The following is a 15214-nucleotide window of genomic DNA, read 5'->3' as shown; positions in this document are numbered from 1 at the left end:
ATAGAAAATTAAATTAAGAGCAATCTTTTTATTGATAATATACATATACATATATATATATATACACGTAGGTGCCAACAATAATAAAGTATGAGGACTCGAAGCTCAACTATCCAATCGACAAATATGTGTCTAAAATTATAAGGGTGTAAGGAGTAACCAAAAATATAACCATTTTTCGAGTTGGGTGGTAGGCTTCATTGAACACACACCACTTACAAATCTTAGCTAGCGTTTGGTTATAAATTTTCAAATATTATTTGAGTGAAAATTTGGGTGAAATTTCACCATGTGTTTAGCCATAAGATTTGAAAAATTTATTTTACCTTTTTAGAAAAATATAATTTATACCCATAAATTTTAAAAACTGTCAAAACTAACAATAAGTTTGTATTACAAGTCAAATGGATGTTCGTTACAACAATAATAAATAGTGTCCATGATACTAGAGCAATGTGATAATTTGGAATAAGTGCAACAAGCATTGTTTCATACAATACATCGTGAAGTAGACGAAATACATGACTTTGTTTTCATCATTTTCATCAACAATCATATCATTATTTAATACTCACTAAATATTTTATCACTATTTTGAAATTCAAGCAAAAAATTATGTAATACAACGCAAACAACTAATATAGAGGGTGTTTTGTTTATAAAAGATAAAAGTTTGGAGTAAAATTTTGATTTTCAAAAAATCTCAAATAGTGAAATTTGACCCAAATACTAAAAAAAATTAGTATTTAAAAATTTGAAATATTTACCAAATAATAACAAATTGTATAACAAACATTATTTGCCAAAATTTTTCTCAAATATTATTTGAGAAATCTATTGCCAAACAGGCCTCAATTAGAGTTGAACTATAAGCCTTGCAAAAGGACCTAGTACCAGTAGATAAATTTTTGCTCATCTGAAGCTATTAAAAATGCCAACCAATAATAACCTGCTCTACGATGATTTGATTTAGAGGCGTACAAAATCGAATTAAATTATAAATCAAGTCAAATTGAAAAAGAATTTGATTAGTGATTTAGTTTGACTTGGTATGGTATTAAAAAAACCCGTCTATATTTGTGTTGGTTTGGTTTAACTAAAAAAAAAACGAGACCAAACCAACCCGACATTATATATGTAATTTTAAAATTTTATTTTATACCAAAAATATTTACTTTGACATCATTTAAAAATATTTCTTATACGGTTTCATAGTTTTTATCATTTAATATATCATTTTAATTTTTAAAACTTAGAATTCAGAATGGTCCAATAAAAATTATAGTTCATAAATGTTGATAATTATAATAAAACCTAAATCAAAATAAAATTAATACTAATGCAAAAAAAAAATCAATTCAACATTAAGAAAGACAATAATATTGAATATTTATACTTTAGTTTTACATTGATTTATTAACAATTAAAATATATAATCTAATTTAATTTTCCTTAAATATTTAGTAATGTAACTAATACTTATTAAACTTATTTTAGCATGATTTAGTGCGCTTTTAAATTATGATTATTTTCATTGTAACTTTACAATGTTTATTTTATATGATGATTTCATTATTATTTTTTATTGAATATTATTGTGCTATCAATACTCATCTCATATTTTGTGTTAATTTTTTAAGAAACACCTTAAATTGTATTTTGGTTGGACTAAATAAATATTTGGAGCATAAGTTAATTATATGTTTGTATGCAAGTGCATACTCTGAAAATATTCAAAATTTATTAGTTTGGTTTGATTTATATATTTAAATATTCGACACAATGGTTTGATTTGGTATTTGAAAAATTTGAAAAATTCAAATTTTATCAGTTTAGTTTGATTTATATTTTTAAATTTTTTACACGACTAATTTTGTTTGATATTTAAAAATTTGAACCAACCCAATCATTTATACCCCAAATTTGACTATTGAATATGGGTTCTTGATAGCTGATAGCAAAATTAAAAATCACAAAGATGGAGCGTGTTTTTCGTAAATAAAATGGAGTGAAGAAAGGAAGGAAGAATAAAGTTTTTAACTAATCCGCTATTTTGATTACAACATAAATATTGGCACAAAAGGAAAATGTAGTAAAATTAAGGGTCCGTTTAGTCATACGATACGGTACTATAATACTAAATAAAGATATGGTATCAATGAAATGATATTATGAGATGAAATTAAAGTTTGTTTGGACATGCGATGTGAATTTTAGTATTTTGTATTTTTTCATAAACATAAAAATCTCATAAGTTCTAAAACTATTAAAATAGCCCTAATTGTTTATTCAATCTTCTCAAATAAATAAAAAAATATCGCACAATAAATTATTACAAAACTATTTGTTCTCCACTTAATTAATTGTTTCATCAATATATTTGAGTAAAAGTGACTAAATGTTGGAGAGAATAATAAATTGAGGAAAGACATAAAATGACTCGTGAAGTTGTCTCGAATTATCAAAAAGACACCTAAATTATGCAAGCTTCCTATTAACCCCTAAATAATTCTGAACTGATATTATTACATTATTTATTGTCCACTTAACATGGAGAGTATATGTAATCTCTTAAAGAGTGTGAACAAATAAAAAGAAAAAAAATAATTTTATTTTTGCAAGTATTTTGCTATAAAATACATTTTTTTTTCTTATTATTTTAACTTTTTCTCCTTATTATTTTTTTCTTTTTCTTTATTCCTTTTTCAAAAATTCATTTTCATCTTCATTGAAGCTCCTCACTTTAATTGTCCCTTTTTATCACAATTTCATCTCCCATTTTTACTACTATTAGTTTAACTCGCTTTAATTTAAAACTACATCTAAACATTTAATTACATTCGAACAATTGGATAAGCACATTAGATTTCAAAATGATTAGTAGGTATTATTTAATTTTTTAATCCAAATTTCAATCAAACTTTTCCAAATTTCTCAAAATTATAATTCTTCCAAAATTATCATTTCTAGTTTTGAAGTTATACGAAAATGAGATAAATTAATAAGATGATAATATAATTTTTGTTTTATCCGATTTCAATTAAGTTCTTTCAATTTCCGGGAAATTAATTTATTCTTTTAACATTATGATTTCTAATTTTGGTTTTATATGAAAATGAGTAGTTGATGATACTTTAGAATTTTAAATTTTTTAAAAAAGATAATGAATTTTGTTATCAATAATTTAGTAAAGTCTAAATAATAGTATGAATAGAGTTTGACCGAGAAGAAGAAAAGAAAAGAAAAGAAAAGAAAATGAAAGTAAGGTTCAATTTGACATGGGGGGTGGGAACTTGGAAGTGAAAAAAAAAAGAAAATGAAGAGAGATTATTAAAATAAATGAAATGTAAAATGAATCAAAATTAAAATTCAAAAAGTAAGAGAGAGAAATAAAGAAAAAAAATAAAGGAAAAATTTTAAAAGTTTATTTTTTTAAAAAAATAAATTAACACGTTTCATGTATTAATAGGACAATTACAATGTTAAAATATTTTTTTGAAATTCGGGACAACTTTAATGGTTACTTTATGTCTTTTCTCTAATAAATTTTATATGGATGAAAAAAATAATTTTTAAAAGGTAATGATGTGATTATAAATTTTAGTTACTTTATGTCTTTTCTCTAATAAATTTTATATGGATGAAAAAAATAATTTTTAAAAAGTAATGATGTGATTATAAATTTTATTTACATGTGAAATAAATGATTAGTAAATATAAATGTAAGATTATTTTAACAAATTATAAACTTATGAATTAATTTTTATATTAAAATTTCCAAATCATAATATGATATTTTCATATCATAATTTTTAGAAAATATAGAATCATATAACGTAGGATTACATATCTAAATATTAATTTTATTTTATAATACCATATTGTACGGTCAAATGCGCAATAAGTTAGAAATGAACCTCTTTGTGTTATCCAGGGTCGAAACTGACAGCGGACGAGGAACCCATTAATCTATAATATTATATAATATAAATAACCCTTTGATTGAAAAAAAAAATTTCCAACTAAAACATCAATGGGGCCTAGTAAGGGACATTTCAGTAAAATCAGTCTCGAATCTTCTATAAACAAAAAGCTCCGATGCACCGTTCATCAAGCAGTGGATCTTTCTGGACGTTTTCTCGAAACGACGGTACGGTGATGAAAAGTGGAGTTTCCAGTTTTCAGACTGATGCTACGATAATGATCCGCCATGGCGTCGTCATACTAGTTGCTCTTTTGTGGTTTTCCACAGCCGAAGCTTCTCAGTGCTCAATTAATGGCAAGTCTTCTCATCATTTCCTCTGTATGTGTATGAGAAAAATTTGATATGTATCATTATAAATTTTCACTAAGTAGTAGTGTAGTGGATGCAATGCACTGATATTCTGTTCTCACTAATTTAAAACCATGATTCTGCCTTCAAGTTAGGGAAAAATTCCTACTGGAGGAAATTCTGGGGAGCTTAGAAGCTGATTTGGATTAGTTGTGGCCCTTTTAATTCTAGAAGAAACAAGTTATTGGTTCCTTTGACTGAATTTCCAATGATCGATTGATAATATGCTCAATTGTTTTGAACTGTAAAGAAATTAATTAACATTTTCATTTGGTTGTTATTATGAGCAAATTTTTTTATCTTATAGAAGCTGTGATTTTCCTCATTTTGCAGGACTGCCACTCGTGAAGAATATCAGCGAGTTTCCACTACACAACTACGGGAGGTCAGGTTTATCTCACACTACAATTGCTGGTTCAGTCTTGCACGGCATGAAAGAGGTACTATTCTGCTTGCAGTTACTTAATTTTGACGATACTCGCTGACCTGAATAGAATGCAGATAGAAAGGATTTATATAGCCAGTTCTATCTAATTTGAGATTGAAATAAAGTTGATTGATAGTTAATATTGTCTATTTGGTTTAGACTGTTGCAATTTACTTTGGTTTCATTGCTATTATTTCATGAATAGATAGAGGTGTGGCTACAAACATTTGCCCCCGGATGTCGCACACCAATCCACAGGCACTCATGTGAAGAAGTTTTTATCGTCTTGAAGGGTCAAGGCACTCTCTATCTTGCTCCTAGTTCACATTCAAAGTACCCAGGAAACCCACAGGAGTTTCATATATTCCCTAATAGCACTTTTCATATCCCCGTTAATGATGTACACCAGGTATACATTCTGCCTTGTTCTATCATACTTGTGCTTAAAGTTATTCCTGCAAGATGCAAATAGAGTTCAATAACTTGATAAAGAAAACTTTGAGCTGATACATTTCTTAATGTTGCATCTAGTATTGTAGATAAAAACACTTACCAAGGGTTTCTAATTTTTACTTCTTGAATTATAATCAATCAGTTGACAAATTAATTGTTGAAAGGATTTAAGAATAAAATCAGTCAATATTTTACCAGGCTTCTAGGATAATCTTTGTCTCCACTTCATAATATCTTTATGTGTGAGATATGCTCTATCCCTTCATGGCTAATCTACTTGCTTTTCTTCATCTTTCCATGCTATTTTTGTTTGTGATGGATGAATCTGATGATTGGTTTACTTCTCCCAGCCAAGTAGTTTGCATTAGTCATCCTAGATGCATGCCTTCAATTAAGACAAAATTGTTAATATAGCGTGTTTAAAGACCTATACCAATGCTGCTTTTGCAGTCACAAAACATCAACTGAGCTGTCAATCGTATTACAACTTTTTAAATTAGGCTTCTTCTCTGTGCGCGTGTGACCGGAAGTATGCTTTAATTTTTGTAATTACAGATATGGAACACTGGTGAACATGAAGATTTACAAGCTTTAGTTGTTATATCTCGTCCTCCAGTGAAAGTGTAAGTAACATGTGTTGAACCATAAACTTCCAGTCCACCATTGCACAGATTATCATATACCATCAATTTGTCTGTGCTTAATATTTTTTGTTAACCTTCTTACTTTCATAATTTTGTTTCTATACTTTCCCCACGATGAAAGACTCCATATCAGTTTCATCACCTGATAAGGATCAGTACTTGGACAGTTGGACTTCATCAGAGTTGAATGGGAGTTGTTCTGATGCAGTTACACTCTGTGTTTCCTATGATTTACTATATGTTTTTAGACATTGATGTTTGTTCTTGTCAACATGTATCCCATTGTGTGTAACCCTTATTCCAGGAAAACAATAAACAAGAGGGGGAGGAGGAGGTCAAAATATTTTAGAATAGTTCATCATGGACCAAAACAACTACTATCTAATTTGGCCATTTGAAAGACTTGAGATCAGCCTGCCTGTGCATTTGGAAGCATCTTGTTTTGCTAAGTTCATGATGGTACTAGCTGCGTAAAGGCCTGCAAGGGATTTCTGAAATGTTGTTATTCATCTTTCCTTGTGTGGCTGGCTTGTCATGATTGACTGATAAATTTTCTATAATCCCAGATTGTGCATGCACGCTCTAATTATTACTTAACTGAGCTTTGCTTTCTCGCACTTGTTTTCAGGTTTATGTACGATGACTGGTCGATGCCACACACAGCTGCCAAATTGAAGTTCCCGTATTACTGGGATGAGAAATGTTATCAGACAACAACGAGGAAAGACGAGCTTTAGCCAGAAAAGTAGGCTATGCAGTTACTTACATTTAGCTAGTGTTTGATATGTTTCTGTATTATGCTGGGGTCTAGCTTATTTGAAGGAGTCAATGATTGACTAAAACAGGTCTTGCAGTCATACATAGTACAAATGTGTTACCCAGTCACCACATTAGGAGAACTTTAGTTGTACTCCCTAGCTACTAATACATGATTTCTTTAATTGAGAAACATTAGTAAATGCGGTTTCTGTGTTGCTGTTATTGCATTTTTCGACTCCTTATTCTTGTTGCGAGTGTGATGAAGATTAGTGCTCATCCTCTGTATATCAGATTATCTGGAACATAAATATATGTAGGTCATCAATAATTTTTTGTTCTGGTCTCTCAATTTGATTATTACATTTGTGTAAATACTAATTTAACATTTTCTTCCGTCATCATCAGTACTCTCCTAGATTTTAAAGTAGCCATCGACAGAGTTAGTCCAGTTAGCGCATTTTGCTCTGATGAATGAACAGATAGCTCCAAGGTATGATACGGATCTTGAAAGAACTAAAACCGAAAGTCATTCGCTAAAAATGTCCTTTTTGTATCCAGAAAAACATTATAGAGGAATTTCACTGGAGATGGAAAAGTGAATGAAAATAATAATAATTGTTGGTACTTGAGAAGAGAAAGAGGATATAATTACATTAAAATCAACCTCTACTGTCCTTGAAGAGATTGATAGAAAAAGGAAAAACTCAATGAAAAATTCAGCAGATAATACACTCAACTGACTAAGCTCAAAATATCTAAAGCCTCTCATGGTTAGCATAAGTAAAAGGTATATCAACCAACACCTAAGTAAGAAGGAAAATCTTTGAAGGGAATTAAAAACGCACAAGATATATCTATAATCAACAACTGAGCTCATCGTGGAGAGAAGAAACAACGGACAAGGGACCCATACTCGGTCTAAACAGCCGTACTTGCTTCTGAACTGCTCACTGATTTAGGCGACCCACTAGGGGAAGGTAGCTCAAGAAACCGCCTTTTCTGGGCACGTGGTGGAATATGTTTTGCAGGTTTTCTTGATAATGGAAGAAAGACACCAGTACCACCAGTTGGAATTTTTCGAGGGCTTAGAACCATCGGATGCACAGGAGCTACCATAAATTCTGGAGCTCGAAGGAAACCCCATTTAGGCATCACATCCATAATCTTATAACCATTAGCTGCTCCATTTGCAGTTGAATAATGTGTTGGGACACCAGGCTGCCATAAGGTCATTGCTTTAGTCAGAGGGGGGATTTTTTGATCCGAGACGAAGTTATTCATCTCTGTTCTTACTTTGAAGAATGTAATAGCAACTCTTTTGCTAGCTGATGAGCACAGTGCATGTCTAGCCATATCGGCACTGTTTCCTCTCATGACTAAAAGAGACCTGCCAAATATAGGACAAAATGAAGAATGTCACTGTAAGAAGAATCGTCGTTTGATAAGGACACTTCTAACAGACTGAAATTACACTAGCATGGCCTTACTTTCACCGGGGAATGGAGGAATTGCAATCTCCCATGTTAATGAGAAAGACTTGCTACAGGAGGAAAATTGGAATTTGTGAATACACATTACCCTTGTTTAAGAGAAAGCATGAATGATCCTTTGTAGTTCCCATCACTATCACTCACAAGAGCTCTACCAAATGCCATCATTGATTCAGAGAGGAGAAGGGTAGACACCGGCTGGTCCAAATGTGGTGGTTTCATGAAAGGTTGTGAATACTCCCCCTACATAAGCCAGCAAAAAAACAAAAAAAAAAAAACAACACATTTAGGCACCACTTTTTATCAATCAAAATGTACAGAGGCCAATATGAATCTGGCATAAACAAATATGAACCTCATCAAAATAGTTGATTACACAGCTGTTAGGCCTTCTACTTTCTGATATTAGATTCCACTGAATCAGGTGGTCTATGACACCTTGTAGAAGAGCTGGAATGGGTTCAATGTTACCTGAAGGTTGATTTCTCCCAATTAAGCTTTACGGAATGTGTTAAAAGGTAATAAAAGTATTCAGAAATTTTTATGAATCCAATTGTTGCAACAAACATAGATATGCATTAAGGCACAGCTTTCCCTTACTCTTTTGACACATGGCCTCCTCTTTTATGTGTCCGAAAATTGGGGTCCCAAGCTGAATCATCTCTCTTTTGTTGCCCTTCACTTGCTGGTTGAATAAAATAAAAGTTTCACCTGAAAAGGAAGTCACAAGCAATTCAGGGTGGAAATCAAAGATAAAGGGGTGATTTTGAAGAACACTGATAATGAATTAATATAGTAAAGAGCTTCTTTCTCTCCCACTTAAGAAGTATAGTGTCTTAAATGAGAGCAGTGCACAACTTGTTAAAAAGAAACTAGATTATAGAACATTGAGTCGAGCTTTTGGTGATTGTATAGTTCACAATATAAGGAGAAGAGAGGCAATCAGCGTAAACCTCAAGCACCAAGGGTAAAACAACAGTTTCCTGATTACATGTGTACAAAATTTTCACTCAGATGATAGAATTCATGGAAAAGCCTATATAGTAAGCTAAGGCTGCTATAATGAGTCACAAAGCAAATCAATTCCCAAACCTGCTCGAGCATAACTTCGCCTCAAAAAGGAAACAACACTAACTATAAAAGTGCCACGAATCACAGGATCCACCTGAGAGATCACCATTCTGGCCAGCAACACGAAGTTCGTCCACTAAATCATTTAGTTTAGAGATTTCATTTGGAGTAAATATGTCTTCGAATAACTTGAGACCTCGCACTACATTCACCTGACAAGTCACAGATACATTGGATTTAAAATTGAATGTCATCCTTCACAGAAAACATGCAAATTGCAATTGAGGACTCACCATATGCCCTTTGACTAGCTCTTTCGACACAAACCCCTTTGTCATCTTGATGTGGGCATGCCTTGCCTCACAGTTCTCATGGTTTGAGCAGAATTCAACACTTTCTTCCAAGTGTTGTATTAAGAGTCCTGTTAATTAGCCAAGAGCATGTACCAAAAGAGTTGAACAAAAATGAGAATTTTAATGAATCAGTCAAATTTGTTTAGGTGACAATCAACTTATCACCATAGGATGTAAAACAAAAAAAAAATCGTTAGTGCAATTTCCCTATTTAGAGGCGCAAACTGTAAAGTTTTCATGATGAATTACATGTTAATTTAAGCCAAAATTGTGTACGGAAATTAAGTTGTAGTATATAATTTACCTGTATCATGAGTGATGTCAGTTTCAGGAGAATCATCTCCATCCACTATTTCAGGAGTGATTGCCTGGTTATCGAACTGTTTGGAGATTGCAAACTCCTCTCTCTCCTTGATCTTTCTATCAGCGACTTTACGTAGATCGAGTGTAACCTCGGCAATGGAACAGTACTTTTGCATCTGTAGAATTGGGATCCAATTCAGCCTCCGGCGGTGGATGGCTGCAAACACCGATTCATGCTCTGCTCTTCCTCCCTCAAGCTGAGTTATATGGTTGCAAAGCGCATCTATAATCGCATTTGCAGCAGCAAACTCTCCCCTGAACCACGCTAATATTGCGTCCTTAGCAAATGTCTCCGATACCATGGAGGCCGTCGGCGTAACCTTAGAATCTAAGGGTACTACACGGTGATGTCCAACAACGTCGGCAGCTGGCGGCATATCGGAACAATGAAGTTTTAGCTGGTTAAAGACTCCGTAATAATCTCTTCTCTCTAAAAAAATCTAATGTGCCAAAGCTGTTAGCTAGTCGTTGGATTATTTAGTTTGAATGTGTGCGGTGGAATCGGAGAAATTGTTAGGTGTCGGCCCAGTATTTTCCGGCTTATTTATTTTATTATTTATCAATGGGGCTCTGTTGGGGAGGTTTTTAAAGGCAATGCTGACACTCCGTACAGCATAGCATGAACCATTTTTTATGTTTATTTATTATTTATTACTAAAAAATAAAATTGCAGGTTAGTATTACTGTAAATTATTTAATATATATAGTAGCATTCAAAAAAGGAGATGAAAATAATTTAAGATGAAATTCTAACTTCAAAAAGACATTTACCACCAATAAATCCAAATAAGAAGATGTCAAATATAATTTAATGGACCAACAAAATAGAGAAGAGATTGAGGTAAATTGTACAAATTGATTTGTATATTGTGTGTTATTGAGATTTATAGTCAATATCTTTTTGAGATACACATTTCATCTAACAATGCATTAATTAATCTACACAAATATCAAGATCTATAGCCAATATTGCAGATTCTTACGCTTTTAGATCTTATTTCTACATTTTTAGCGGTATAAATTAATTATTTTTATTTGTATATTATTAAGAAGTATAGTTCTGACTATTTATTTGTATATAATGTATACATTTGCTTATTTAATCAATTGTGTTTAGATACTTTAACATGCTTATTTAGGAAGTTAATGTTATCTTTCTTTGTTTGGTACAACTTAGAACTCATATTTGACAAGAAATTCGAATCATATTCCATAACGATGATTTGTGAGGTCATAACCTAGATATTGTCTGATTACTTAAGTTTAAGAGTTCAATTTGTATAAGAAAGTAAATTTTCAGTAAGATATACAATTCTATGGAAACTATAGTTATGCTATGTGCACGTGAAATTTAATAACACTAATTACATTTCAACTTTTAACTATTTATGAAATCTCCGCTCAATATCTTCGTTTACTTTTACAACTCCATCTTTACTATGATCGGTGGCCCTTTTTTAAAAATATAAAATAATGGGAAAAGACAAGAAGCAAGGATGGATGGCAGCATCGTTTTACGAAGGAAAAAAGTACATTTAAAAAAACAATAGAAATGTCATCATGGAGAAATTTAAAAAGTTAAAATTATATATATATATATATAGCATATGAAAGATGTGGTTAGTTAAAAGCTAATGCCAGCAGCAGCGTGGGCCAAAAGTAATTAACAAGCAAGGACACTAATCTTCTAAATAAAATTGGTGTTCATTTGGAAAGATCTAATTCGTCTGCTTAATTTCTTTTCCATAATTAATTAAAGCAAATAATACTATACTATACTTGGCTCATGATGATCACTAGAATTCTAAATAATTTACTATAGATATCTTCGCATGTAACTTATAAGTAAAATTTACATAAAATCTAGGAACAATTCTTCAATTTTTCCGTTTAATTTTTAAAAACAAAAGATCTTTCATGCTTATATTTCGATATCCACTTTTATACTCATGTCATTTCAACTTTTGGAATAAAATAGATGGTAAAAAAGCAAAAGAGAAAAAAAAAGAATGTTGTTATAAAAGTACCAAATTCTCATTTTAGTTCATATACGGGAATAATAAATTTTGATAAAGGAATGCAAGTCGTAAGATGAATCAAGCGAATGACATTTAATAAAAAGAGCTATTAAATATATGTTTCCTTCTTTAAAAAAAAACGATGAAAGCGTTTGAATCAACTTTTGCACACTTAATCAATATTTTATATGTTATGTTATGATTTTAAAATTGTAAACTTAGAATAATACGGACTAATAACTACATCATATGAAGGATGTTATTGAGGAATTAAGCTAAGATGCAACCATTTGAATGGTAACGCATGATGACTTAAGTTTGAGTTCAATATTCTCTCGATCTTTGCTACCTAGTTGGGTTTGAACTTTCAATACGAGCGTTAAAAATGAATAGTATTCGATTGTGAGAATAAACATTTTTAAAAAATAGAATTTTCACTTTGAATGATTGGATTCTTTATTCTTGAAAGCATATATATTTCTATAAATAAATGGAAGTTTAATTTGTGAATGGTAAAGGGAGGAGTTGGTTACGTTAATGAAGACAAGTATTTAATTTAATTAAAATGAGCGTATCTTTGTATCATATATTTGTATGATTAAATAATTCTACCATGTGTGGTGTCCCTTTAATTACAAATGTGAATTATGTTGAACACTGCCAACTAGTTTTAGCTGTATATATATATATATAACCTCATCTGAGTGCACACTATGTTTTTGATAAATAAATACAAAAGTACTATATATATATCTTCCCTTTTTAGTTAGGAGTAATTAAGGAGTGACAAATAGGAGAAGAAAAAAAAATTAAGAATCAGAAGCAGAATAATAATAATAATAATAATAATAATAATAATAATAATAATAGATAAAAGACAAGGGCATACATAATTAGTGACCAAATAATCGTATCCCTCCAAAATTCCCACCTTTTAGTCCCTCCAAAGGACACTATTCAAATTAAATAAATAAAAAATATCAGGATGGTTATGTAATCATTTAGTGATAGAATAATGGGTAATTATAATAATTTGTAAACTCTTACAATGAAATGGACCAAAAATGTATATTTTTAAAACTTAAATATATTTACTAAGATATTACATGATTAAAATTTAAATATATCAAGGCTAAAGATTAGAGTAATCGAATTAAATGTTTTTGTTGCTAACGTCATGGAGGAATCATAAGGCTTTTAATTTGGAAATCAATAAATGATTATTCAAACTTAGCTAGTAACAAAATAAAAAATTCCATCATAGAAATAGAAGATTAATAAAATAAAAAAGGGCCCCTAATGTCGACGAAGGATGATTAATTGGATATGACTCTTACTTAAAACATAATACTCATATAATGATCGATGTTTCCCTAGTTATGTTTGTTTTTAATGTGATTGAAATATTTTAAATTGAAAAGTGTTAAATGGTTAGAAAATTTAGCAATCAGAAAATTTTTAAAAATTATATTTTATTTTTTTTTAGTTAAAAGAGTAAAAATATTTTTTTTTTAAAAAAAAAACAAAATAATGTGATATAAAATAATCATTTAAATTTATTATTGTAATTGGTATGGTCTTCAATTAATTAATGCAAGGAAAAATTAAATTAAAGGTGTTGACATTTTGAGAAAGCGTAATTGGCTCCTTGCATGACTCTATAGTTGCCTACGAGAAGCCACACAAAGGGATTCTCTTTCTTTCAAATTTTTCCTTTTTAGTTGAAATAAATAATGAGTTACAGATTCAGATGGAGAAGAAATAAATGTATTGTTCCCTGTGCTAGAATAATATATATTTTCTACAATCTCTTAATCAATTATGGTAGAAATATGTTTAATTAATTTGTGCTATTTCTATAAGTAAAAATAAAGTTCTGTGGGAATATTTCTTAGGAACTCACTCCGGTCCTCTATGATTTGATTTTTGTAAATAGAATCTGAATATATAATAAAAGTTAGGAACTCAGAATGTCAAACATAGTCGTCTTCATGAAAGCAAAGGAGCATAGCCCATAGTTGTCATAAGATTTTTAGGGCCCGTTTGGCCATAAATTTTTCAAATAATATTTGGAAAAAATTTGACAAATAATGTTTGTCTATACAATTTGTCATTATTTGGCAAATATTCCAAATTTTCAAATATTAGTTTTTTTTAGTATTTGGGCCAAATATCATTATTTGGGATATTTTAAAAATTAAAATTTTACCCCAATCTTTTATCTTTTACAAAAACACCCTTTCTAGTATTTGTTTGCGTTGTATTACATCATTTTTTACGTGAACACCAAAATAGTGATGAAATATTTAGTGAATATTAAATAATGATATGATTGTTGATGAAAATTATTAAAAATTGGCTTTAGGTAACAAAGTCATGTACTTTATCTACTTCACGATGTATGGAATAATTCTTGTTGCACTCACACCAAATTACCACATTGCTTCAGTGTCATGGACATTATTTGTTATTGTTGTAACTAACATTCAATTGACTTGTAATACAAACTTTTAGTTAGTTTTGATAGTTTTTAAAACTTGTGTGTATAAATCATATTTTTCTAAAAAGGTGAAATATATTTCCCAAATTTCATGGCCAAACACATGGTGAAATTTCACCCAAATTTTCACTCAAATAATATTTGCCAAGAATATTTGGAAATCTATGACCAAACGCTAGCTTAGTTGTTCAACTGCCAAAAAAGTCACCATAACAATAGGTAATAAATAAAGGATAAATGATAGAAATCACGTACTTTTAAGATAAATTTATCATTTGTCCCTAAAAAGTTTATAGTTATAAAAATTCCTCACACTGATACAATAATATATGTACTGACATATTATTTGATGCGCGAGATACATTAATCATTAAATAAGATATATCATATTTTATACATGATATTAATATGATGTACATTTAATACATGATACACTAATTTGATGTGCGAGATATATTAATTTGATGCGTTAATACAATAATCTGATGTATGAAAAATAAGAAATTTTAGAAATTTATAAAACTAATAGAGATAACAACAATAAGAGAATTTAAATATGAAATTTATGACATTTTTTTAATAAATCAACTTAAATGTGTGTCTAAAACTGACAAAAAGAGGGTTGGACCCAAAACATTGGGCTTCTCCATAAATTTGGACCCATAAAACAAAGAGTTGAAAAGAAAACCTAGTTTTTACATAACTGCTAAAAAATTAGTAAATTAGTCAAAATAAGTAACATATTTAGTAAAAATATCCATACTTTATAAATATTAGCAATAATGTCAAAAATGTCATTATTT

The 15214-nt window shown here is 30.1% G+C and overlaps 2 protein-coding genes across 3 annotated transcripts; one reads left to right on the top strand and one right to left on the bottom strand.

Annotated features, from left to right (window-relative positions):
• The first annotated feature begins 4123 nt into the window (after nt 1-4123).
• On the top strand, nt 4124-6831 carry ERABP1 (ER auxin binding protein 1). The gene is made up of 5 exons (NM_001247897.1): nt 4124-4279; nt 4667-4773; nt 4966-5169; nt 5769-5836; nt 6486-6831. Exons 1-5 carry the CDS (start codon nt 4159-4161, stop codon nt 6592-6594), a joined length of 609 nt encoding a protein of 202 aa, NP_001234826.1. The 5' UTR covers nt 4124-4158; the 3' UTR covers nt 6595-6831.
• Nucleotides 6832-7212: 381 nt separating this feature from the next.
• LOC101258968 (RNA demethylase ALKBH10B-like) lies at nt 7213-10454 on the bottom strand. Of its 2 annotated transcripts, XM_019214182.2 has the most exons (8): nt 9835-10445; nt 9471-9598; nt 9272-9389; nt 8707-8817; nt 8462-8577; nt 8195-8349; nt 7910-8003; nt 7213-7834 (listed from the first exon to the last, which is right to left on the bottom strand). In XM_019214182.2, exons 1-8 carry the CDS (start codon nt 10268-10270, stop codon nt 7535-7537), a joined length of 1458 nt encoding a protein of 485 aa, XP_019069727.1. In that variant the 5' UTR covers nt 10271-10445; the 3' UTR covers nt 7213-7534. The 2 variants fall into 2 exon arrangements, with proteins under 2 accessions (XP_019069727.1, XP_010323031.1); XM_010324729.3 differs by having other exon boundaries at nt 7213-8003; nt 9835-10454.
• Nucleotides 10455-15214: the final 4760 nt, after the last annotated feature.

The sequence above is a fragment of the Solanum lycopersicum genome, chromosome 6 (genome assembly GCF_036512215.1).
Source record: "Solanum lycopersicum chromosome 6, SLM_r2.1".
NCBI lineage: Eukaryota > Viridiplantae > Streptophyta > Magnoliopsida > Solanales > Solanaceae > Solanum > Solanum lycopersicum.
This window is presented reverse-complemented; position numbering and strand designations above follow the sequence as displayed.